Below are 27003 nucleotides of genomic sequence, written 5' to 3' on the forward strand. Positions count from 1 at the left end.
TTTGTTTAGGCCAAGACGGGTCTCATCAACTCGTTCATATCAGTGACTTCCATCTCAATCCAATTGACTTCCATTTCTTTATCCTTCACTTGCTCATAAGCACATTGGAGGTGCCTTCCATCATCCTGCACTTGATTTGGGATTGTGAACACTCTAAATATCCTGATGATATCTATAGGCAATCTAGAGAACATCATTTTTCTAATCTCAAAATCATCTTTGACATTCATCCAATAATCTTCTATATGTGGCTTGTGCTTGTGTTTGTTACCATTCTTCCTCGTCATGTTGCCATATGGATCAAAATTAGTCCTTAAAGGATATTCAGTGAAGGGATAAAATTTCATCTCCTCTTCTGCTCTCTCAGCTGCCTGCAAAGATGGACATACCTCCAACGATTGTCCAACCACAATGGGAAAGGAAATCCTAGTCTTATGTTTATCCTTTTGAGTCTTGTTACATGTGACTAATTGTCTCAACACCTCCAGCAACACCATCTTGTCAGTAGGATAACGTGGAAGCTTGTATGGTGGAGATGGGCATCCTTGAACTCGTATGTAGGTGAACTTGGGAAATTCAATGAACCAAGCAGCATACTTCTTCACCAATTCTTGTGCCTGTGGGGATAACCTTTGATGGATACTGCCTTGCAACTTTCTTGTTATATGCATGGAGAAGGCATCATTCACTCTTCAATAATGTGCTTTGTTATGAAAATGCAGCTGTGTAATTCTTGCATACCCTTATTTCTCCCTTTCCATTCCCTACCAGGCCTCTATACAGTAGTCCTGTATACTCTTTGGATCTGGCTAGTGAGTATATGATGTAGGAGCTCATATGAAATTGTTTGGTGCGCTCGAGTCTTCTCAATTGAAGATCAAGATTGTTGCTTATAATCTTGGCCCAGTTGATCTTTTCATTTCCGGTTGTTACTGCTTTTATGAAGAAGAACATCCATTTCTCAAATGGGGAGGCACATGGACTTCCCATGATCCTATTGAGTAGGGTAATCAAATCACTGAATTCTTCCTTGAAGTCTGTTTGGTAGAGATTGCTTGGCACTTTGCTGAGAGTGGGCCTAGCCTTTGACAACCAATACTTATTGATGATACTAAGGCATTTGTCGGGGTCATCCTCATAGATTGCCAATGCTGCTTCTTTACTTTTGTATATCATGTCTTTAGGCTTAGGTATGTTGAATGCTTCCCTGATAGCGGTCTCTGACAAGAATGCTAACACTTTGCCATCAGGTGACTTTATTTGCCTTGTATTAACATCATAGTGTCTTGCACATTCAACTATTAGTTCGTTGCATTGGGTGGCTGGAAGGAAACCTGCTGCTTGGGTAACACCACTTTCAATGATTTTCTCTGAAATCCCAGTTGGCTTGCTTTTGTAGAGAGGGCCTTGAAATTTCTTCATGTCAATCTTGCCCAAGTTGGTGTCCCTCACGTTTGCCCATAGTGAGGTAATCTTTGATTCGGGTAGTGCTCCTTCTGCATCTTCCTTGATGAGAGATTGCCTTGTGAGTCCTCCAGCTTTCGAGGCTGCCATCTACTTCTTGGAAGAATTGCCTAAGTTAGGATCTTAATATGATATGATGTTTTCTCAATTGAAAATCGTCTATTAAGTTAGCAATCCACTTATTGAGTGAATACTTTATTAAAATATTAATGAATTGCTAAACTTTAAATGCTGATCCTAAAATTTTGATAGGGAAAAATCAGATTTTGCTTGGAAGATGCTTATCAAATTTGCAAATAAATTCTGATTAAAACACGAATCAGCCAATTTAGAATTTTCTAAAATCAAACGATGACAAAATTTTTCAATTAGAACCCCTTCCAAAATCCTGAGTTATGACTGTAATCTGATAAAATCAGACCTGGCTCTGATGAAGAATGATCAAAAATATCAAAATCAGATCTGCAAGAGATTCCTGATAATAATTCTTAAAACTGTTGCTCAAAATTCTGCTCTTTATTGCTCAAAATTCTGGTCTAAAATCTTCCTATTTAATTGTTGATGAAGAAAATCCACCTTGCTCAGATTCGCTGCCTGATTAAAAAACAAATAATTAAAATTGAATTGGATGGTTGATCAAATGAAATGATCAACCATCCTCTTTAGAGGCTTTGATCTTTTGAAGTGGTGCTCTTTTTTATTAAAGCCGACTTGGTTTCGAAATGAATTCGTTTTATTATTTAAAAGTTTGAATTTTCAAAATTCAAACCATGTGAAAGAAAGCCGACTTTGCCTTTGAAATGTTTGATATTTCTCTTTGCTTAAATTCGATGTTCTTTCTTTAGGTCCACGTGGGCTTCTAACTTTGTTAGCTGGCGTTGAGACTTTCCTTTATTGCCTTCATTGTGGTCTTGGAAGGTCAAAGTGGGGTCGGTCTTGTTTTTTAAATGAAATATTTCCCTTTGGTGTGTGGGCCCTCTGTCATCCTAGCTAGCATTAGACTTTTCTTCATACATTATCGGGTGCTTTGGAAGGGGCATATGCAATGGTGGCACTTTGGTGTGGTGAAAGACTTGAGAGGGAGGTGGATACAAGCATGTGCAGTGAAGAGAAGGAGGCGAGGGATGTGAAGTGAAGGACATGCCATGGTGGGAGAGAGTTAAGGAAGGTCGATGGGAAGGATGTGCCGCGATGAGGATGGGATGGAGGATGTGGAGCGAGGGACATGTCACGGTGGGAGGTTGGAGAAGGATGTCGATGGGGAGGATGTGGAGGAAGTTAAGAAATAAAGGTGCCGCGGGAGATAAAAGGTAAGGAAGGTCAGTGGGAAGGATAAGGGGATAAAGGAAGATGAATGGAGGATTGGGTGAAATAAAGTTGGGTTAAGGGAAGTAAAGGAGATGTAGGATGGTAAGTGAGGGATGTAGGAAATGGAAGGGTAGGTTAGGATGCAGGTAAGTGATGAAGGATGTAATGGTGAAAGAGTAAGTTAGGATATGTTAGGGGTTTGGGAGGTAGGTGGTTAGAAGATATGGCAAATGGAAGTTTAGAGATATAAGGGTTAATGAAAGGTAAGAAAGTGAAGGGGTTAAGGGATGGGGATGAGATTAGGATATGTTTGGGGGATAAAGGTTATGAGGTGTGGGTTAGGAAATGGGGTGTAGGAAATGGAAGGAATGTGAAGGTGATGAGGGATATGAAAGGAAAGATGAAGGAAGGGAGAAGGGAGATGGATGTTAGGTAGATGAAGGAAACCGCGGCTAGAGTAGGTGTGATAGGAGAAGGATATGAAATGGAGGATATGGGATGAAGGGAAGAATAGAAGAAGGATATGCCTCACCTTCTAATATCCAAACTTTTCTCACACTTGAGCAATTTTCTCATAGGACCACCACTTCAAGCTCAAGCAATCAAATTCAAATCTTTCAAACAATCTCAATTAAGAATCTGACATCTAGAAGGGTACCCTAGGCTTGGTTGCCATAACCAAGATGATAAACAAGTTATAGAGGCATATTCAAATATATTGATTACAAGACCTCCCCTTCTTGGCAATCAAACAATCATTTACTTGTGGAGAAGGATTTCCTTGAACTCTTGGAGGCAAAGAAGGATGAAAATTCAAATCTCAAATTTGTCCTACAAATATGAGGTTGATTGATATCACAAAAGTAATTTATTTTTTGGCATCCTCATGGTTCAAATCCATCCCATGGTCAACAAAGTGGAAACTTATCCCTATGATGTCATCTTTGATCTTTCTACATATTGTTGTGCTTTGTAGGATAAAGATTTCTATCCAAATTGAATGGGACAAATTGGAGAAGGCCTTATAAATAATGGCTTTTGACTCCTATTTCTTTTGATTCTTTTTGTAATGCCTTTTTGTGTTTGCATTTTGCTATTGCTTTATTTTTATTTGATATTGACTCTGTATATGACACACTTGGATTGTGCGTAGGTCTTTTCTTTTATATTAGCATCCATGTGGTGCTTCTTGATTACAATTATATTCTTTTGATCATGTAGATATCCCTGTTTATGGTTGTTGGTTATACATGTAGATTTAGTGATGATTATATATACATATGATGTTATGACGATACTTGATAATACCAATGATGATGCGATCATTATGATGCATTGATTATGTTATGGTGATTTGATGATATATAATGTTACTGACCATATTATTGTGTGACCCCGATTGGTGAATGACCATTATACACGTACAGGTACTTGTGTTTTATTGAATGATGCAGGTACTGGGCATCGAATCCACTTGGCTCCATAGGTCTAAGCGTGCCCATTTCCGCGATGGTGGTTATAGGAGATAGCACACAGGCCACTTTTGTTAACCGACCATACCCATCGTCCTAATTGGGACTATTCCCTATTATATGTGTTTACACCACCAATTACCACTCTAGTAACGTCTAGTATACCCTATTGCATATTTGTGCAAGACCCTTAATGATTGTTTGTGCATTTTTAGTCATTTGCAAATTATCTTCATTTGGATATGCATTTTAGTGATATTTCCATATTATTGTGGTAATTTAGTATATAAATGCATAATGTCTTATATGTGTTTGAAATGTGGAGAATTGCATGCTTTAATCCTAAGGGTTATTTAGGGGTTTTATTATTGATTTAAGTTTTAATTTAATTTATTATTATTTTATTCCCTCTTTAAAAAGTGAGTCTATATTGCTGAATTAGAGTCCATTTTTCACACTTAGTCTTATTTTCTCATTTGTGCTTTCAAAAACCCTACACTTGGATTTTGGATTGTTGATTGTGAGAGATTTACTTGGAGAAATTTTATGGGTAGAAGCTTGAAAGATTAATGCTGGTGAATGTAATTGGCTGTTCAAAGGATTCACCCTCTTTCGTTGTGTGTGCAATTCATTTCCATTTTGAAGTTTTGAGCAATATTTGAGGTAGGAATTCAATTTCTCTCTTGTTTTTCAATTTGATTGTTTCAAACTTGTTGCAAATGATTTGTTAAATGAATTCAAACACTTTCATTTCAAATTTTTCCATTTTAGTGATTTCCCAATTTGATTGAAACAAATATTGAAATCATGGTTTTATAAAATGTTATGGTGCCCAATTTTATGTAGAATGAATGGAATGTCAATTTCGGGGTGTTTTTATGGTGTTGGGCATATGGGGATCAAAAGGCTTTTCTTGCATTTTGAAAATTTGTTGTTTTTGGAGGTCCATCAATGGTGTATGGCCATGGGACTGGTTTTGGTCCAAATTTGAGAATTGTTATAAAAGTGGATTTTGATGATTAGGAAGTGATATTCTATTGTGGAATGATATATTATATGTGATAATTTTGATTTGGGATCGAATTGGACCCATCCTCATTGTGTTTTGGGCCAATTGGTCAATCATGCATATGTGTAAAATATCATTGTGAAATGTTGCAATTTGATGCATTATGTTACTTCATTCATTGGGGAATGGGATGAGCTTAGGATTAGGTCCTAGAGTGGGTAATGGGAGTGGCACTCGACGTGTCCCTGGCTCGTTAGTGGCATGCTAGAAATCACATTCGGGGAGTCTCTTAATTGAGTGAAAACATAATAATAAAACTTGGGGTAAACACATGATAAGATAATGGATGCCTCAATCATGCATTGAGCACTTGTACGAGGCCAAGGATACATTGGGAAGACATGTCCGCACATGATGGCGCTAGATCTTACTTGGAGTGGTATGCTCGCACATGTCGTGCCAGATCTTGTATGACTGCCATTTTCATCTGCATGAGAGATTACTTGGTTATGTGTGGTACCATCCCTTCGAGCAAACACACGATGACACTCCCTTGCTTGCACTCTAGAATCTAATGCCTTGTATAGACTTGAGTAGTGACCCTATATGGATTTATGTATTGGTACTACCTTCATCATTAATATAGCATTGCATTCTTGTATGTCATCGTGTCGTGTATGGCATGTGTGTTAGCCTAGTATCCCCCTTGTATGCATTGTATGACTGTATGGGCCGTGTGACTATCTCCACGAGTACGGAGGGGTGGACCTAAGGGTTCCTCATGGTCGGATGGTTTTGCAAACTACCATTGGGGACCGGTGGACTTTGATCATGATCGGATTGGAGAGTTCTTCCACCTTCCTCAACACTTGTACCTTCTCATTCTTTCATTTATTGCAAAGTTGTAACCCATTGTATATTGAAACAAGCATTGTAAACATTGATTATACGTATATTGAACATTACAAGAGGAGATTGATGCAATTGAAATGTAATGATATGGATTAGTGTAGCTTTATGTGCATTGGTGTTGGAATCGGGCATGAACTATAGCATTATATGTTTATCAATTCTTAATGCTTTATGGATATGTTGTAGGAACACTTCAATTGGTGCTCTATAATGAAATTAGATGCATCTTGAGCAGTCTTGGAGAGTGACTTAGCCCTCTCCCAGTTTTGTCTTATAATTTTGCTTGTTTTGGTGTAGTTTAGTGAATTTTGGAGTCATTTCGGACACATTTGAGACAATCTGAAAGGCGTCCCAAGGTATCCTAATGTGGTTTTAGAGCGTACTGGACATCTTTGAGAGTGTTGTTAATGGTTTAGGGAAGTTTAGGGTCGATTGAATATGTTTAGGGTCCACCCAATTTTGACTAGTCCTGTTGGTGTCACCTAGTGACTTGGAGACACTTTGCATGCCTTATATCCACACCTTTTAGTCCAATTCTCTCAATTCGAGTTCCATAGAGGTATTTTGTCTTCACCAAGGGGCTTGGGGTGTTCGGGGGTCCAATTTGTTCAATTGGAAAGGTCACTAGTCGGGACAAATGTGTCTCAGAGAATGTTAGTGTGGGTCTGCTAGTCCAAAGGACATTAGCATAGGTTTGGGGCACCAGCGTGAGTCAGGAATAGGAGTGGAAGTTGATGATATTGGCATGACATGTTAATGTCCTCCAAGTGCGAAGTGTCCTTTCTGGACGCCTATGTCCTTCAGCTATGTTCGTTAGGGTTTTTGAGGTTCTGAGAGCTCAGTTTGACTCTGTTTTAGTTGCATTATGAATCTATTGACATGGAAACCCTTAAAGGTGTCTTGAGTTGTTTTAGGGTGAGTTTGGATGGTGTTGATGGCGTTCGAGTGGGAGTATGAGCTTGTCAGAGCTCATTGGTGATACCTAGGGCCTAGTAGATGGTTCCATTTTCTGAACCAAGCCTTGTAACCTTGGGAATGGTCTTGTGTGACCCTAATCACCTTAGTTTCCTTGTCATAGGGTTTAGGAGACCTTTCCCCAGTTGAAGTTTCAAGTGTTTGGTCTTCCACATGTGTAGTATCATGTATCGACAAGTTGACCTAATCTCGAGGTTTGAGCATTCTTGTTTATGATTGATCTGTTTATCTTAATTACTTCAAAATTTTTTTCCATGTATTCCTAAGTGTATTTGCTCATATTCTCTATGGTTCCTTTTTGGGGCACTATACTTTTATTGTTCTTCCTCCATTAATTCATTGATTCATTTATTATTGGTTCTTTGCGTAAAGAATAAGGGCTGTATTGTTTATTCCTCCAAGTAAAAATCCTTCAAGGGTGCCATGAATGTTGTGTTTGAAACTTTGTATTGCAATCTTCAACCTTCAATGCCAAATCCTAAGGTTTTCCTTAAAGTTCAATCTATAACTGTGCTTGATTAGCCACAACAAAAGCTTCCAAAGAATGCCCACTATAGATTTGTTTGTTCAATTTCTAGTGAGCTCCTAAAAGATCCTTCCCATAGTTTTAGGACTCAAACTCGCAACCCAAAATAGGACTTGGACTCATGACTCAACACAGACTTGGTTAAAAAATTGGCTAGGACTTAGCAAAAAAGAATACTATTGTTCTACAAATAACAAAAAGAAATTAATGCATTTAGAGAATAAAAAAGCCTAATTTGACTATCAATTTGTCACAATTCAAACATTATGCATGTCCTATGATCTTTAAACACTTAATATTTGAAATTTCACAAGTCATACTAAATAACTAGTGGGGTTTGGGAGTGGAGACCCTAATGGGTTTTAGGGGTAGTAGTGATACGCTGCACAAGGTGTTAGATATGAGAAAAACCCAACGATAGAAGGGATGTGGGGAAATTAACTTTTGTTTCCCCACAGGCCAAAAGTGGGGGTTCATGGATGAGTTTGAGCTGAGATATAAAGAAAACAATGAGTTTGAGTTGCAGCAGACCTGTTTTGGACAACAAAGTGCAAAAAGAAGTGAGAAAAAAATAACCCAATTTTTAAAGTTGTTAGACATCCCAGTTGGACGTGAGAGTCTCGCATCAGGATTCACGAGAGTCTCGCATCAGGACTCGCGTGAGTCTCATGCCAGGATTCAACGAGTTTTGGCCGAGACTCTCTTGGACTTGTGTTGTGCGTATTGCACACACACCCCGTCAGTTGACAGGGGACCCCCCCCTAAATTTTGTTTACCTGTGCGGGAGAAATAAGACCAAGTCTTGTGAAATTCGCCAGTAATGGGTAGTTTGCAAAGTTTTTTTTAAGGTTGGCAAAAGGCCTTAAAGGTCCGAAATTGGCAAAAGGCCTAAAAGGTCCGAAATTGGCAAAAGGCCTAAAAGGTCCGAAATTGGAAAAAGGCCTAAAAGGTCCGAAATTGGAAAAATGCCTCAAAGGGCCGAAATTTGGACCTTTAAGTGAAAATGTGAGAAAAAGTGAAAGTTGGCAAAATGCCCCAAAGGGCCGAAATTTGGACCTTTAAGTGAAAATGTGAAAAAGTGAAAGTTGGCAAAATGCCTCAAAGGGCCGAAATTTGGACCTTTAAGTGAAAATGTGAAAAAGTAAAAGTTGGCAAACACTCCAAAAGCTCGAAATTCACCATTAAGGGGTGAAAATGTCAAGTTTTTAAAACTTTTCGAACGCCCCTCTTGCCCGAAATTGCCAGGAACAACTAAATTCGCGGAAGGAGTAAAAGCGTTAAAACTTTAATATTTGTTAAATTAAATTAATTAATTTTTCAAATTGATTTATTGAAATGAAATTGATCGTTCGCAGGTCGCAGGACGTCATTAGAGAATTGGGAGAAAGACCTGAAACACAAATCGAAGAAGGATCGCAATCAAGGCCAGGCGCTGAAGACTGGAAAAAGAAAAGATGTGGGAACACGCTGCAGGAGCGCGAGAACAACCAAACATTGGGAAACGTGCCGCTGAACAAAGATGAAGTCCACCACCAGGACCAAAGACCAAAGAACACTCTGAATGCTGCAATTTTATGCCTTCTCGAGAAAAAGCACACAGCTGGATTTAATTCTAGGAATTCAATTTCTGAAAGGCTGAAATTGTTTTATTGTAAAACTGCTTGTAGGCCCCACTCAGATATTTTGAAAGAAAGGGGAAACAAGTCAGTTGTGGACAGTTATGTTCAACTACCGGATAGACTCAAATTGAAGCCAAATAGTGGCAGGTAGTTGAAATTGTGGTTGAATGGATGAGTAAGAATTTAATGGGCATGGGTTAAGGCTGCTAGTTTCTGGAAGGCAGATCAAGACCCTTGGATGCAGTTAATCCTAGCCTTTGGTTCGTATTGTAAAATCTATAAAAGGTAGAGGCCTTTCTTTTGTAAAGGGTGAGATAGCTAGAGATTTTTGTTAAATAGTTAGACTTTGGTGAGAGAGTTAGATTTTAGAGTTAGAATAGGTTAGATTTTAAGCAGTAGCATAGAGATGCTGCAGAAATTGTTGTAATAGGCAGCTGAAATCAATATATAGACATTGATTTGGTGTTTATTGTCTTGTTTTTATCGTGTTTGCATGGTTTCTCTCAGCATTTTAGATAGATCTTTCTATTTTGGGTGTGATCTTTCTATTTTGGGTGTGCAGGTATTTGATAGATTCAGGCTCATACCATTGAGGATATACTGATTGTGTATCCTTTTGTATGGTTAACCTGAGTCTTTAATTGTGCGTAGTTCAATTGCAGGTGTCCATTTGAGCTGCGCCAGAATTGGGTGCTTAGCTGTGCGTTTGCAGTCTGAAAATCTTCCAAGTCCCCTAGAAGATTGCACCGTTCCTGCAAGGTTGTGAGCTATTCTGGCCAAGCAGGAATTGGTTATGTTGAATCTTTCTACCCGCATACCCGTGTTGTTAGTTTTAGATCTCCTAACCCTTTCCTTTTGCTCTTTATTATGTAATTCGAGAATCACAGCAGACCAGCTTGTTGCAAATCGTAAGTCCCCTTGTGCTCCCAGCAAAACACATCAAACCACTGAGCAATCCCGCAGTTAAGACCTGACAAATGAAACCTTGAGGTTATCCCCTTTGATCAAACGTAGAAAATAGCACTAGGGATTTCCTTATCTCAAGAGAGGATAGGATACTTAGCAGGTTTATTCTATTTTGCGTTGGCCGTATGGAGTTTGCAGCAATGCGACTTTAGACACGTCAACAACTTGGCTCATGAGTCCATTGCAAGTCAACTTGGCGAGCCTTAGGACTTCCAAGTCCCGCGAGTCTTTGCCAAAATTCGCCAACTCCTCAAACTATGATTCTTCCTATGGATTTTTTAGTGGGAACTTTGTCTAAAACATTCATGAAGTTCCTCCCACAATAATTTACATCCAATGTAATGATGTGAAATAAAGGATTTGTTGTAAGATATTTTATGGAGTCCAATAGAGGTGTGGGGACTGCCATTCTGAAGAAATGAAAAAAGTGGAGAGAAATGGTGGACCTATGCGAAATTAAGGGACTTGGAGGTTTGGTACGTTTTCAAATCCATCCACGATTGATATCTTTCCATGAAAACATGATTCAATAAATGAAGCACTTAAATGTGGAGTTCAACCACTACAACTGCTGGAAATAATTCTATGCCATGTAAACACCCCTTTATGGTTCTGTTGGTGTACATTTTATCATATACCAAACACTTAGAATAAAATACCAAAAGGATACTCTATCCTCTCCTGAACAAAATCACTACTTGTGCCAAGATTGCGAGAAAGACCACAAGGCGACTCCAAGGTCTATATGTGCGAACGAGCAACTTTAGTGGGATAGTTGCTTGGGTAGTGTGTGCTGAAAATCACAAGGGGGACTTACGTGCAAACTCAAATCATTCACAGGTTGAACTTAGGCAGATTTAACAATTTATGCTCTATGTTTTTGGATTTTCAATTTAGGACTTCAAAAAAGATAAAAAGGAAGAAGGTTTAGGGATTCTATACTAAGCTATTCCTATGAACTCAAGAGACGGTAATGACTGGGTGAAACCGGAAACGATGCTCTGTTTCACCACACTTGGACAACTATGCAAAGCGGGTGCAATCTTCTAAGGTTATGCTTAAGGTTTTCACACTTAGGAAGAATACCAACGATTGAACAATATTATTCCAAGTAGAAGTTAAACATCCATATTAAAATAGCTCAGACTAACTTTGCATAGTGAAAGGAAATCATCCATCCAACAAAAGTATGAGCAAGATTTCTCCAATCAATACTATCAGATCTATCATTTATCTAATAACTTGAAAACAAATTACTTAAGAAAATCTAATCTAATTGTTGAAGAGAGTATGCAACCATGCAACCATTTAACAATAAAAAGATTTCAAAACAATACTGATAATGAATATTTTATTACTCAAATAGCTCTGTGCAACAATCTCATAAAACTCCCCACAACAATGAAATGAGAGAATGAGAGGGGTTTATATAGAGTTTTGAAAGAAAAATGAATGGCCAAGATCGATCTAAGATCAATGGCTGAGATCTAAACAACACAACTCTAATTAGGGTTTCCCAAAATAAAATCTATGATTAACTGCACATAAGACAAGTGGCACGAGATGTTATCTTTTAGGATTGCACCCCCTTCTTCTAATATTCGATGAACCTGGACACATTCTGGTTAATTGTTAGGACCCGAAGGCAATTGAGAGGGGGGGGGGGGTGAATCAGTTGTCTATTAATTTCAACCCAAATATAACTTAATCAAACTTGATGCATAATACTGGTAAACCAAACTTAATGCCGGTTGACAGTTTAACAGTTAATAACAATACCGGTGAAGTTTAATGCATGAAACAGAAAGAGAAATAACATCCACAACACATAACACAGATATTTGTACGTGGAAACCCTGTAAGGGGAAAAACCACGGTGGGAAACCTTACCCACAATTAGATGATACTATTGCAGATAGTATGTGTGTACAAATGGGGTCTGCACATTCAAAAAGGCCAACTGCCTAGAGCTCACTGCTCAATCACAAAATAAGAGTCACACTGACTACAATTGGATGGTTAAATCCAACGATAATGTACTGCTCAAAATAGCATCTTCATATGCTGGATACAGTACCGGTTAAGCTCTGATTTTTTTCTTCAAACCTTCCTTGAATCTTCAAATGATGTCTGCGTGAGTAGCTTTGCTTATATTTGCATCTATCGAATATCACAACCTTATAATACCTTTTTACATTCCTCTACTACATAATCTCACAAATGAGATCTTACATATATACCAAAACCTAAGACCAAATGTGTAGGTCGGCTCACTAAGAATATTACAATTAAATCAATTACAAATGAATCAATTTGTGATGCATCATGTTGGCTCAATGGATTTACAATAATAACCAATCAAAAAATCATCTCCATAACGTGCCGTGCTGATCTGGAATAGATAATGCATGCCGGTCCATAACCTAGACCAATTTGCCGGTAACAACAAATATGCCAACTTGATTAGACCAATAACAAAATCTCCAAAACAGGTGTCCAAACCATGTCTTCGACATAACCAAGTAATCTCCAGATGATAACAGATGATCCTCAGTGCCGGTGAACAATATAACCTGTCGGTGAACCAAATACTGGTGACTGTGCATAAGTCACTGAACATGCCAGTGAACATAATCAAAGATCTCCTGAAAGATAGGTGCTGATAAGTGTTGACATCAATGACAAAACCAATGCAACACATCCATAATACCAACATTAATCTCATCCATGAAATAATACATCCATGTTTGGAACAATTGACCTTTAGAGCTGCCCATTATTCGATTCAGCATTAGGATTAGATCTCCATATTCTTCCTTGAAGAATGGACGCAACAAATACTTAGGTACTTTTCCTTGAGGTCTCTTCTTCTCCAGCCAAAACTTATTCACATTCGCAGCACAGAATTCAGACTGACTATCATTAATTCTTTCGGCTTGCTCCTTAGTCTTATAGGTTGTTTACTGTGCTTTGGTATGCCAAAGGTCTCTTGGATGGACAATTCTAAAAGATTGGCCAGGACTCTTCCATCTGGTACAATAATTTCTCTTGACTGTGCTTTATAGTGCAAAGCACATTCGACTATTAATTCAGTACATTCCTTGGCTGGTGGAAATCTAACTGCTTGGATAATTCCATTCTGCATCATCTTGTGAGCAATCGGTGTAGGAATGTGTCCATCATATCCATACATCCTTCTCTTGAATTCCTCCATATCAACATGCCCAAGATCCGTGTCGGTGATATTCTTCCATTTGGATTTGATTTTAGATTCCTATTGCACTCCCTTGCTGGCGAACTTGATTGCTATTTGCAAAACACATGAAACTTAACATTATTTCCAGAATTTAATTCTGATTTTTAATTCTCCTTCCTAAAATTTTCACTTTCAGCCTGAAAAAGGGTTAAATTTTTTGAAAAAGCAGATTGAAAGTGAAGGGTTTGGAGAAGAAATTGATAAAATTAAGACAGAAGGGTGTGGAAATTTAGTCAAATTGAGGTTTTGAATCCTCTTTATGACTGAAATTTACCTCTGGTTCTGAAAATCTGTTCTAAAATCAGAGAAAGTTCTTGATTTCTTGACCTCTTAACACTTGGAAATTTTTACTTCTGAACAATTCTTCAAAATTTTAAGAGAAAACTTCTCTTCAGAGCTCTCCAAAATTTTCAACCTGAATAATGAATTGTGAAAGTGAATTGGTTGAAAATATATAGAGTTTAGGGTTCTTAAATTTAGAAGTTTTTGATTTGTTTTATTGTTTTATTGTTTTTTTTTAAAATAATTTTTTATTGTTTTTAGTTTTAATCTTTCCAAAATGGAAAGTTTTATTTCTCTCAAAAATTCAATTGTATCCAAGAATCTTCTAGAACTTTCTAGAAATTTTGAATTTTGAAAATTCTGTAAGTGTTCAAAATAATAATTTTGAAAATTTTGGAAAATAAAATTATCTTCCAATTTGCTGGTCTGATTTCATGTGAATTGTGATCAGAATCTTATCCTATTGGCATGACAAATTTGTCCTTAAACTTGAGGTCTCTGGCTAGGTATCTTCACATATTCCATTTATGCTTTGGATAATTGGAATAAACTAGCAAGGGTTTGGACAATTTCTTCATGTCTTATGGTTCAAAAAGTTTGGACAATTTTGTCTTCTTGTCTTTTGATCTTGTTTGTCTTGACAATTCATGTCTTGGATCGATTCTTGGAAGAACTTCTGGACAGTCATCTTTAGGTGAATCTTTATCCATCATGTCTTGGTGAGCTTGGACAATCATGTGTCTTGGACCGTTTTTTTTTATACTTAGTGAATTTTGAAAGTTGTTGTACTTGCTGTCCATGGTGAATTTCAGGATGAATCAGACAGTTTGTCTTTTTGTCACATCTTTTTGGCAAAGTTTATTCCATCTTCATGTGATGCTTTATTTGTCCAACCCTAGGCGGACTTGGATGATGTCAAATTTTTATGGAAAAGTTTTCATGCTTGTATGTCTCCCTCTTGACAAGGCGAAGTCCTCAATTTTTTTGTGCTTGGTTTCTTTGGACGTGTTTCATTCCTTAGCAAATTTTGGAAGACTTTCTTCCTTGGATATGGAAGGGCAGACTTTTCACATCTTTGGACAGATTTTAATTCATGCTTTATTTCAAACTTGGAAGGTTATCACATGTATATCAGATTGGAGCAATCTTTCTCTTCCAAGGAGGGTTTGGAGATGTTTTAAAAATTTCCTTGCTGATCATGATAGCAGTAGTTGGACAATGTGAATTCAAATTACTTTTTAGTTTATTTTTCTTAGGCAAGTCCACTTTCAATTTGCTGTCTTGAATGATTTTGGATGAGTTTTTGATATATATCTTCCTCCAATTTGTCTTGTTTTCTCATCAAAGGTAGATTTGGTAATCTTTTGGACAAGGTGAAGTGCAGATTTGGAGGACTTTTTAAAAAGGCCATGTGTAGATTTGATTGATCTTTCTCTCCTTAAGCAGATCCAAGGATGAACAATGGTGAATCTTTCTGAGTATGATAAGATATAAAGAGTTTTATTGTCTTATCATCAAACCTTCAATCTGCTGTTAATGGCGAATTTGAAGAATATGCTGCACTTCTTGAATGCCTCTTTCAAACCCTTGGTCTTGCTTTTATCCCTTAAGGCGAATTTTGGGAAGTATCAAGGCAAAATTTACACCTTCAAACTGTTATCAATGGCGAACTTGAGAAGAATATCGAACTTATTTCCTTCAAAACCTTGATTTTCTTTATTTCTCATCCAAATTCTTCTGAAAATTTGATAATCTAATTGGATTTTGGTGCTGCTTCCTCTGAAGAATTCGAATTTTTCTGCAAATCCTTGATTTGCTTTACTTCTGCAAAGGTAATCTGATAATATGATCAGATTTTGGCATGAATCTGATAATCTTTATGCTTGAAAATTGCTCACTTTGATCTCCCTTGGAGAAATTCGAGCTTGCTAGGCAAATAATGAAGTTTTAAATGAAATAAAACCATGTCTTATAGTTTTCTTGAAGACTTCTAGAAGCTTTAACCTTTTGCTTGTCACACAAGGAAGTATTTTTAGGAAGTTTTAATGCTTTCTTCTAGAAGTTTGATTTTTTCCTTGGAGGCTTCCATCAAATTTTAGCAATTTTTAATTGCTTTATTCTAGAAGTTTATTTTCTTTCTAGAATATGATCTTGACATGTATTTTTAATTGACTTTAATTGTCCAGTCATCATACTTATCATCTTCAACTCCTTAGAATGCCATGTCATCTTCCACTTCATCTAAGTGGACCCTACATTCTTCTTCAAGCTTTGGCAAACTTTGCACATTTTCCTTGTGCCAATTTTTTTTTCTTGCCTAGGCATATTTTGAAAGTGTGATGGACAAGGGGGCTTTGAAAATTCTTTGACATGTTTGTTTATGCCTTGGACGAATCTTTGCCATCTTTTTTTCATGCCATAATTTTAAGGCGGACTTTGAAAGTGTTGGACATGGTAAAATTTGCACATACTTAGCCATTTTTATGCCTTGTTTCTTGTTTGCTTCACTTTGAGCAGGGGTTTGTTAACGTTCGCCATGAGTTAGTTAACCTTCGGTAGGATTTTTCCATCTACCGGACAATTCGAGCTTGGACATGAGGTGCACTTTGAAAATTGTCAGACATTTTTGGTGCATGAATAAGCTTAATCTTAGGTAGGAGTTAAGTAACCCTTGCCATGGGTTAGTTAACCCTTGGTAGGAGTTTAACACTTATCGGACAATTTTTCTTAGACATTTTTTTAATTGATCCTTCTCAAACTTCTTCCACATTTGAAATCCTTAATCAATTTTAACTGATCGTCTGCCATTCCTTTTGCTTAACCTTGAGCCTTGTCGAACTTGTCTGCCATTTTTATTTCTTCAACCTCGGTGAAATTGTCAATGTGTCATTTTACTTGCCTTCTTTTGACTTGGTCAACAGTGTTCATGCCATGTTCATACCTTGCTGGTTCATCTGGACAAAAACCCTAATTTGGATTTTCATTTTGCTTTTTGCACTTGGAGACCTCGTTTCTGAAATTTGAGAACATGGGTACTGATATTATAGCTGATCTTCTGAAACAAAACCCTAATTAGAGTTTGCATTCTTTTTTTAACCCTTAAAGACATAATTTTCAAAATTTGAGAACATGGGTAGGAATAATTTGGCATGAGGATCAAAACCCTAATCTCGAAAAAAGCAAAAATTTTCAACCAATTTCTTTTTACACTTACAAGCAAAATGTTTCTAATTTGAAGACATGGGTAGGATCAGAAGGACCTAAAGAACAAAACCCTCATCTCAGAAAAAAACAAAATTTTTCGAAGCCCTGCTTTTTATATCTAGAGGCGAGATTTTGAAATTCCGACAAAATGGGTAGTAATAAAATAGCTCAAAGAACAATGCCTAGATGCTAGTTTTAAAAAAGCAGAAAAAACAGAAAAAACAAAAAATTCTAAAAATAGTAGGTTGTCAGAAATGACCCAAAGCAATTGCGATCTTCGTCCTTCAGACCTTCTGAACACTTTGACAACACTCAAATTCAATTGGGAGCATAAATTCTAAGTTTGGCCCGGATAACCCCAAAACTCTAACTCTTAATTTTCTCAAAATGAAGGTTTATGAAAATGCAGAGCTAGGACAAAACCTGAAAAAAAAAAAAACAGGGGGTCCCCATCTGTGATGGGGCAATGTGTGAATTAGGTCACAACAGGTTCCAAGGGTATCTAGAGACCTTTGAGATCATCTTTTGAACAAATTTGTTCTCCTTAGGGTCTTGTCTGTAATCTGTTTTAAATTAGGCTGTGGCTCACAACGTTATCAAGAGCACATGCTTCCTCAAATCATTACAATTAATGGAGTTGGCTTGGCATTCAAGTTTATAGAGCAATTTTGAAATGAATAAGATTTACTATGAATTAGTTATTTTCATAGATTATTAGGCAGTCGCAGTACCTGGACTAGCATGTGTTTGACTTGGCGTTCAAGTTTATAGAGTGATTCTTAAATGAATAAGGTTTTTTGGTATTAATTATAAGCTGAAAAAACAAGTACGTGATTTCATATTTTAAACTGTCTTAACTCAACCTGAACAGAATAATAGATCTGGACTAACTTCTATCAAAATAAATGACTAGCATAAGCTTACAGTGTGCCTGACAGACCAGAAGATAAGACCTTCGTACAGGACAGATGCACATGATTGACCAAAAACAAAGGACAAGATTACAAAGACTCGTCAAAGGACTGCCCATGACTGAGAACAAACTATAAGCAGAAGATATCACTGATCTAACCAGGACATCGACCCGAGGGGACCCTCCATCCAGATGGTTGTCTTGTTGCTGTTAACTGGAACTGCTCCTAGGGCTGCAAGCTGGGCTTGGTATTGTCTCTCCATTTTCCTTCCTTCATTGATTTCGTGTATGAAAGTTTCCAAGACATCAACAAGTGGGGTCCTTTCCATGTTGAACCTGCTCCATGTACATCCATGTGAGAGCTCAGAAAGAAACATTCTAGTTGTTCCATCTTCAATGAACCTTTCAAACTTTTTCTTGGGAAATGAATAAGATTGATTATGAATTAGTTATTTTCATAGATTATTAGGCGGTTGCAGCACCTGAACCAGTATGCGTTTCTTATTTCTAAATTGTGCTGCTTAGTTCAATTCACGTGGCTCATAAATCTTCTTTTGATTTTATATATGCAAAGCTTTTGCTGCCTTGTAGAAGATATTTGGTTTTTTGAAATTTGTAGTTCTTAGAAATTTTTCTGGGTCTTAGGAGCTTTGTTAGAATTCAAGCCTTAACAGTAACTTAACTGCATTTCTATGTATCTTCTGGCCATTGAGGCTATATATAATTGTGCATTTTGAAGCAATGAATGAAAAATATTCTGCTTATTTCCTACTCTTGGTATGAATTTACTTGTGGATGATTAATCTTTTATTTACAGTATTATGTCTCACCTTTTACATAGATATGAGCTGAGTTTTCATTACATGGATTGCATGGTAGGGTAAACGTTTTGCACTTTCCTTTTTATTAGGAAGATTAATGATTGACCTTGATGTATTACCCTGATTTGTAGAACATGCAAGGTATTTTAAAAAAGATGGAAGAAAACATAGCTGATATGGCATTTTCCAACCATGCATGTCACTTCTCTCCAGTAACTACTGGCTGAAGAAAATTAGGCCATCCTTGAAGACAGCCTTAAGCATCAAGTTGAGTGTAAAAATCTGCCAGGACAATATTACTATAATTTTCATAATAGAACTGATGCATTGAGCATATTATTCCAACAAAAAAGCCAAAAGACATCTCACTGAAATGATACACCAAAATTCCCCAGTAAGGAAAATCCAAGATACAATTGACAATCTGGTATAATGGCAGCAAAAAGCATACCAACTCAGTGAAGCATAGCAACTGAAAGTTCACAAATCAAGATCTCTTGGGTTTCCTACATCATGGAATAAGCTATGCCAAATAAAAGATGTGAGAGGGCAAAAGACAAAATACTACATGTTTAAGCGACACAACATATATGCCTTCCTATGAACTCAGAAAACTGTCTCAAAGCTAATCCAAAGGACCACTTGATAAATGCTCCTCTTACTAACTGTGTATTAAACATATCTCTATAATTCTTATTTCTTGGCTTTGGTTTGATGTAATACCCACTGTTCACCTATAAGGATTTCACATTGTTAAAGTGCAGTTTATTCTCCTCTTGAAGGTTTTTGTAATAGATACCCTTTTTAATATTAATATATACTACCATTTTCATCAAAAAAAGCTTGTCATATACTTTGCATATTTTTTCTAGGACAACATTTTATCTCTTTAAGCTTCACTGTAATATTATTGTATATTTTGTTCATTGTTATTCTCTCAATTATACACATTAAGTTCCTTACATGTTGATATTTTTCTGTTTGTGGGGACAGCCAGCAGACAAATATCCAAGTATATTCTCAAAGAAATCTTTATTTGGAAGGTATTTTTCAAAAAATTGTTTGGATCTTGTATATGAATATTTGACCAAATAATTTTCCGACCGACTTGTGGTTAACCGTGGATATTAGTAATTTAGTATAATAATAATTTCTGATTTTCATGTTAATGATTTTGAAATTGCTATACTCTATTTCAACTTTGTCTGCATATGAATGTGGCTTAAAATGTGCAGGTTCCCATATCTTTTGCCATGTCTTTGTATCTCAGTTGTTGCAGTTATAGTTTTTGTATCTACATTTTGGCTTCCAGTAAGTATGATAGACTTTCTTTACTTCTCTTTCAGATTATACAATTAACCTTCCATACAATTAATTTAAGTATTTCAAATGGTATCAATTATAATTGTTATGCTGGCAAGGAGATTGTAGCACACAATTTAAAACTAATTTGACTTGAGCTGTAAAAATTTAGAAGAGATTATAGTGTGCAATTTAGCATTTCTTTGACTTGAGTTCTAAAATGCTATTAATTTTACATTTATAATTGTTCATGCTATTGAGGAAATTGAAGTGAACTTCTTTGACTTGAGGTGTAAAATGCAACTAAAGAAGGGTTTACATTTTATTGCAAGTGACCATGAGCATATATAAATTAGATAGCATAGAAGCAAATATCTTTCTTGGGAATTTCTTGGCAAACCAAAAGATAAATATATTTTCAATTTATTGGGCGAAAATTGGGAAAATATCAAACTAGAGTTAGGGTCATATGAAAAATTTAGAAAAAGTGACTGCAAGAAACATAAATAACGCTAACCATAAATTTCTTGATCAAATCTATGATTGCAAAAAAATTGCAACTACTCACCATAAAATTAGATTTAGTGCATTTTATTGGCAGTACTTGGATTAAAAATTGGTCAAAAGGTGGCCGAAATGAGGTGACCTGATAAAGTTGATTTCTTACAAGTTTTTTGGCAATTTATTGGTCAAAAGATTTATTGGGAGAAATCATGAGAAATTAAAGATATGTGCTTCTATGATATATTAGTGCTCCAAGTTAATAGCAACCTTAATGCTTTGTTAGGCTAATTTCCAGCCAATGGATTGTGCTCTGTTTGAAAAAACAACATTTTTTATCTGCTAACATTGTCTCTATGGTAGAACTGGTGTTTGACTCGCTGCAATAATGACTCATAGTCCATTTCTTGCAGCGTGACATTGTAGCAGCTCTAATGCCATGAAGAATTCACGAGACAATAGTTCACACAAGATTTGTGTAGGAGCTTGTCTTAAAAGATTTTCCTTATCATTTTATTCGATTAATCTGGAACCTAGGTCTATTCCAAAGGCTGCACATTGAAAGATAGGATTGTAGTGTTATGGTATAAATGATTTATACTGTTACTTGTCAATAGAAATAATAGTGCTTAGGCAAAGAAAATGGAAATGGGATGAATTTAGAAATGTACAACAAAAATAATCATCAACATGGACGCAAGATGTAGAAGTGTAATGAAAAATTGTATATCTAGTTTTATACAAACACTTGAGAGTAAATTCATATGTGAATGATTTAGACAATGGTATGGAGGCCGAGCAATACATATTTGTGCAAGATTGTGCTGAAGAAGATGCAAGAAAAACATCATGTATGGCTTGATGTTTGAGGGCTTTGTTGTTGGCATCACATGATGTCATCTCTAAGTGCCCTTTATGAGCAACATTGAAGTAGAGTTTTTCTAATTAGATGCACAAATGAGATGTTGATAATTATTGTAGTGACAATGATTTGAATGTAAATGAAAGTAAACAAGAATGTAAACTTTCTGTTCAAAACCAAAGCGAAACCTCTAGATAGAGTTCAACGATGGAGAATTTAACAAAGTATAACATCAAACAAACAACTCAAATGTTACCGAAACCTCCATTGTTGAATGATTTGCTACATGATAAGGTGGTATGTTTATGCTCCCTTGCTCAAAGATACCCCAATTGATAGCATGTACCTAGCAAAATGATAGTGGATGAGAAATGGATGAGGATGCCTGAATTTATAGATTTTGGGAAGGATGAATGGATGGCCAAGATCAAAAAGGAGGGATGAGATGGAGGTAGTTAGAATGCGAATGACTAAGATTGATTTACTAAATTTATTAAGTTGTTTTGACCATGAGAGGAATACGAAACATGTGTATCTAGTGAGGCTTGTTTCTTGGGCTGTTGGAGGGAATATTGGAACCATAAGGACAAGTGTTCTTGTGTCCCCTTTATTCTTGGATTGTGTTGAGGGAATATAGACCTAATTAAATAATAATATTATTTAATTATTTTAGCCATATGTGAGGTTGATAATAGGTGGAAATGAATTTTATTTATTTATTTGATATATTGTGAGGAGATGGAAAAGGTGTATAATTAAATAATATGAATTATTTTATTAAATTTGAAGCTTAGGTGAAGGGGAATTAGACTAGGTGATGGATTTGATTGATTAGGCCTAGAGAAATATTTAGGTGTCTACATTTTGCCCCTCTTTGATACAATGCAACTGAGTGGCATTGTGTTAAAGAAGATTATATCGAGGGTGGAGGAAGCTTTGATGGCAAGTTACCCTGGTTGCTTAGGGATGATGATGGGAGTGATGCCCCCTCAAGAGAGCTATTGGGTGAAATACAACCCAGTAAGTCTCTTGAAAGATAACAGAGGAGAAAAAGAGGTGTCATGGTGTATATAATATGACTTGAGAGAAATCATGTTGAGATGATGTACATGCCACGGAGAGACCAGATGATGGACTAGGATCGGGCATATTGATTGATGCCACTAGGATGATTAGCCTGATAAGATTCTAGATTGCTTGGATGTACATGTAAGATAGTGAAATCTCAAAGGGATGAAATTCAATAAGATGACATAGGATGGATGAATGAGCATGAGTGATAGAAAAATGATGATGGATACATGTCATAGTAACTTTAGTTGAAAGGAGCAACCTTTATTTTGTTGTAGCACTTAGTGTTATGCACCATAGTTGAACTACTCGCCAAAACCAAAATCTTTCCAAGGCTCGAAAAAAAAACTAGAGAAAAACTCGGCAAAAAACTCAGGAACTTAAAAAATTGCTTAAATTTAATTAGAAATGCGTTTTTTTTGGAAAATTCAATGGGTAGATGCATCCAATGAGTCAATAAACGAGAACACAAAAGAAACAAGCCGAGTCTAGATATATTTAAACGCAAAGTGAGTACTAAATCCCATCCTCATGCGGAATGCTGATGGCTGGAAGCAAAATAGTAAATAGTTTTTGTAAAACTAAAAGTAAATACATCATTACAATTACATCTTCCTCTTCCCAGCTCTACTAAAAACTAGGGGAGAGGTAGAACTAGAGGGTCTAGTCCTAGTAGTTTGCTGTGGGCATGACTGTGCCTCCTCACTCCGTATGTCTAGCTCAGCTTGTGGCTCGTCCTCCATCCTAGATGTAGCTCTACCTCTTGCTGCTTTTGGCACTAGCAATGACTCCTCATCCTCATCCTCCTCAATGTCATCCAGTGTGAAACCAAATCCACCCCCCTCCTCCTCCATAGCTTGCCTCTCCAAATCATTGATGTCATCCTCTTTAAACAATGGAGGCTGCTCCTGCGATTTACAATCACTGTATGGATCTATATCATCCAAATCAATTGGACCAGTTGGTGCTTCCTTTACCTTCCTTATGCACAACCAAAGATTATACTGCACAAAGACAAGGTCATTGAAGCGTTTTTGAGCTAACTTGCTCCTCTTCTTCGTGTGGAGGGCCTCAAACAAGCTCCATTTGCGCTCACAATTGGATGAACTACAAGGTTGACATAAGATTCTGAGGGCAATTTTTTTGAGATTTGGGGTATTTCCACCCCAACTTTGCCACCAAGCATTTGCTTAAGTTTTGGTGTGATTTAGAGTGGATTGGAGTGAGTTGTGAGCATTTATAGTGTTGCTGGTCTAGTTCTGGAATTGCTGTTATTTTATATCAGACTTGTTATTTTGTCTTAGTGGCTTGAAATCAGTTGTAGTTGATTATTATAATCTTGTAGTACTTCATTGTAATCATCCTTGTATGATTGGTTAGTAGTGCTAACCTCTATATGTGAACTTGAAGTGCTCATTGTAATTTCCCCACTGCATAAGTGGAAGAGGCTGGCTTAGCCGCCTAATGATTGTAATTCCAGTTTGTAACTTTTGTCCTCCCACTGAGTAAGTGGTCGAGTGATATTGTCCTCCTGCTGAAACATGCGGTATAGTGATAGTTTCTATATATTATCCTCCCACTGAAATATGCGGTATAGTGATAGTTTCTATATATTATCCTCCCATTGAAATATGCGGTAGAGTGATTGTGTTTACATTTCTTGTTGTTTTGCTTGGCTGGTTTACCGCCAAGTATTTTAGTTTCTACCTTGCTGGTTAAGCAGAAGGGGTTGGCTTGCCGCCCGTGCATTGTAATTTCAGTTCGGTTAATGGTGCTAACAATCCCCGGAACACTGTATGCTCTCACCCTCCCAGATTGGGCTCTCGGTGAACAAAAGGTGGAAGGGTTCCCTTTCAGTTGTTTTGGATTATTTCTCTAACCTTAATGGGTTATTGTGGTTGCTTGGTAATCTCACATTGAAAAAATAAAAAAAATTTAAGGGGAATATTACAAACTTGATCTTGATTAATGTTGGAGCTTTTTGTGACATACTAGAACAAGCTCTTGACATAGTATTAGTTTCTTCTTAGACAAGATGGATAAAATTTTCTTTGATTTGATGTCCCCTATATCGATTGGGCCTTTTGATATTGTTAGTGTGAATAGGATTTTTTAGCAACTCAAGACTTTGCGCTTGATTGTTGTTTTCCCGTCCCGAAGGAAGTGATGGAATTCTTTGTGCTTTCAGGAAACTTCATTTCCTCTCTTGGTTCCATTTTAATTTGCTACTATTATTACTTCACAATTGTTGCTCCTTTTCTGTGAAGAGGAAAGAGCATAATCTTTTCTAAAAAAAGAGAAAAGGTTGTTGTCCCATCCATTTTAGATTAAATTAGTATTAGAAAAGGGGGAGCCTTCCCTAAATTAGGAGAGTTTGAACTTACATGCTGTGGTTGAAACCACAATTTTGCACATCCTCGCGGGTGTACAAATTTTTCAACTAATAGTTAGAAGACTTATCAAACTCCATACAGGAGTGCCAAACATTAGAGAATTATTTACTTTATTTGTGTTGAATTTGAGAAAAGTAGCATCTTAAATATGTTAAAATTAATAGACAAATTCAATAACTTATAAATGGACTTTGCTAAAGCATGAAGAAAAGAATTCCATTTGTTCTATTTTAATATTGTTTTCTATGATCTAATTTCTTAAATTAATTCAAAAGATTAAGGAGCTGAATAACCAAGGGTCTTCTATAATTAGACTTTGTTTATCACTATTAATTAGTCCATGTATATTATGATGTATGATTCAATTGCATAGTTTTTAATTCAAGCTCATTGACCCATATTTCCTTAGTAGTGGCTCACATGAACGTATCTCTCATGAGTATAAATGGTCCATTTTACCTTTATTGCATCTAGGTGATGCTCATAGGGTGAACCATTGAGACCTCCTAGGAGGTGACCCATCCTTGTACTACAACTCAATCACACCACAGAGTTTCACCCAAGATCAAGCCCACTTAGCTTGTTACCCCATTTGCAAAACCTTTAGCAAGTGTTGTGCCTTAGTCCATACATGGTTTTTAGTTCATCCATTCAACCCAACCACTATTAGAAAATAAAAACAAGGTCCTCAAAAGTTTTGATGCCTATTAGGAATCACCTCATGAACAAAGTCCCCCTTGATTTGGCTTATATGTCTACATTTATCAGCTAAGGTCTTTGTAAGCAAAATCCTTAATAACCACGAGTATAATCTGCAGAAAAGTTGAATCCATAAATTGGTTCTTTTTCCTTTCTCTAAGATTGAATTTCACTACAACATTTTCAAAATATTTCTGCCAAAATTAAAAGCTAATGGCAATATTTCTTCGCCATAGCAATAGATCATAGTGATGCAAGTGGAATTAAGTGAATTCTTTATTGAAGCATATATTTTTCTTGTAAGTGTCTTCAAAACTATTAGGATCTTGGATACTATTAGAATAGTGTAGTTTCATATTGCATTGTTCCAATTTACATTTGTATGTTCTTTTGTTTTAGTGTATGGTATTTCGTTCATGAATTTTTAGCATCTTAGGAACTTTATAAGCATGAAATAGTAAAGTAAATCTATATTCCATTCTAAATTCAAATTTGAAAACAAACTCTTTATTTTAATGTAGGAGACACTTCATAACCATCCTCTAGAGAGTGAGGAGAATAGCCATTGTGATTCAGAGCTTGGTACAAGAAGCAATTCTATTCAAGAAAATAATAAAGAAGAAACTACCAAAACGAAACAAGTTCACAAGAAATCACTGCTTAAGAACTGGCCAGCAATGGCATCAATTATTGTATATTGTGCTTTCTCTTTGCATGAAATTGCATATTCAGAGGTATGGAATACTAGATTGATAGTCAAGTAGTTACCATTTAATCTCGAAGCTTCCAAATATTATTGAATCTCTAACTTGAGTAACTTTTACATTTGTAGATATTTTCCCTTTGGGCTGTAAGCCCTAAAGAATATGGAGGATTGAGTTTTACTAGTAGTGATGTTGGAGTTGTTTTGGCAATCACAGGTATTATATCAAGTCTTTACAATTCTAATAAATTTCTTTCTAGGATTAACATTTATTACACCGTACAAGCATACATTCTTGATCTAGTATGAACTAAATACTCATTTCAAACAAAGGTGCCCACAATGATTGTATGTTTTAGATTTTTGAGCATATGAGGAGCATTCAAAGATTGTTAGAAATTTAAGATTTTGAAAATCCAATTCAATTATGCTTGATTAAATTGATATAGTTGGTATAAACTAAAATATTTTGGTTTGTAATCCTCCCCTAATACGACGCTTGGTTTTTTGAAAATTGTGTTGAGAGATTTGAAATTTCGAAAGCCAACCACATAGATTTGATTAGTCATAAGAAATTCATTACATCTCCTTCATAATGAATGTGCAATTTTGAAGCGTTTTGAAATGTCCGCCTTAGGTTTTTTTGAATTTTCAAACACTATAATTTCACCCATTGGCATTAGCAAGATGAAATACTAAGAGCAATATACGTTGGCGGTTGGATCAGCCACTTCCACTTTTCAGC

The 27003-nt window shown here is 36.3% G+C and overlaps 1 protein-coding gene across 4 annotated transcripts in view; it reads left to right on the forward strand.

Moving 5' to 3' along the window:
* LOC131039406 (probable peptide/nitrate transporter At3g43790) overlaps positions 1-27003 on the forward strand; it is a 206330-nt gene that overhangs the window by 76007 nt on the left and 103320 nt on the right. For 3 of the 4 annotated variants that reach the window (XM_057972150.2, XM_057972151.1, XM_057972152.2), the window contains exons 8-11: positions 19721-19770; positions 19963-20038; positions 26077-26289; positions 26388-26475. In XM_057972150.2, the coding sequence (XP_057828133.1) occupies positions 19721-19770; positions 19963-20038; positions 26077-26289; positions 26388-26475 (427 nt within the window). The remainder of the gene's footprint in view (positions 1-19720; positions 19771-19962; positions 20039-26076; positions 26290-26387; positions 26476-27003) is intronic. The other variant, XM_057972153.1, reaches the window with a different exon arrangement.

This window comes from Cryptomeria japonica, chromosome 10 (genome assembly GCF_030272615.1).
Source record: "Cryptomeria japonica chromosome 10, Sugi_1.0, whole genome shotgun sequence".
Taxonomy (NCBI): Eukaryota; Viridiplantae; Streptophyta; class Pinopsida; order Cupressales; family Cupressaceae; genus Cryptomeria; species Cryptomeria japonica.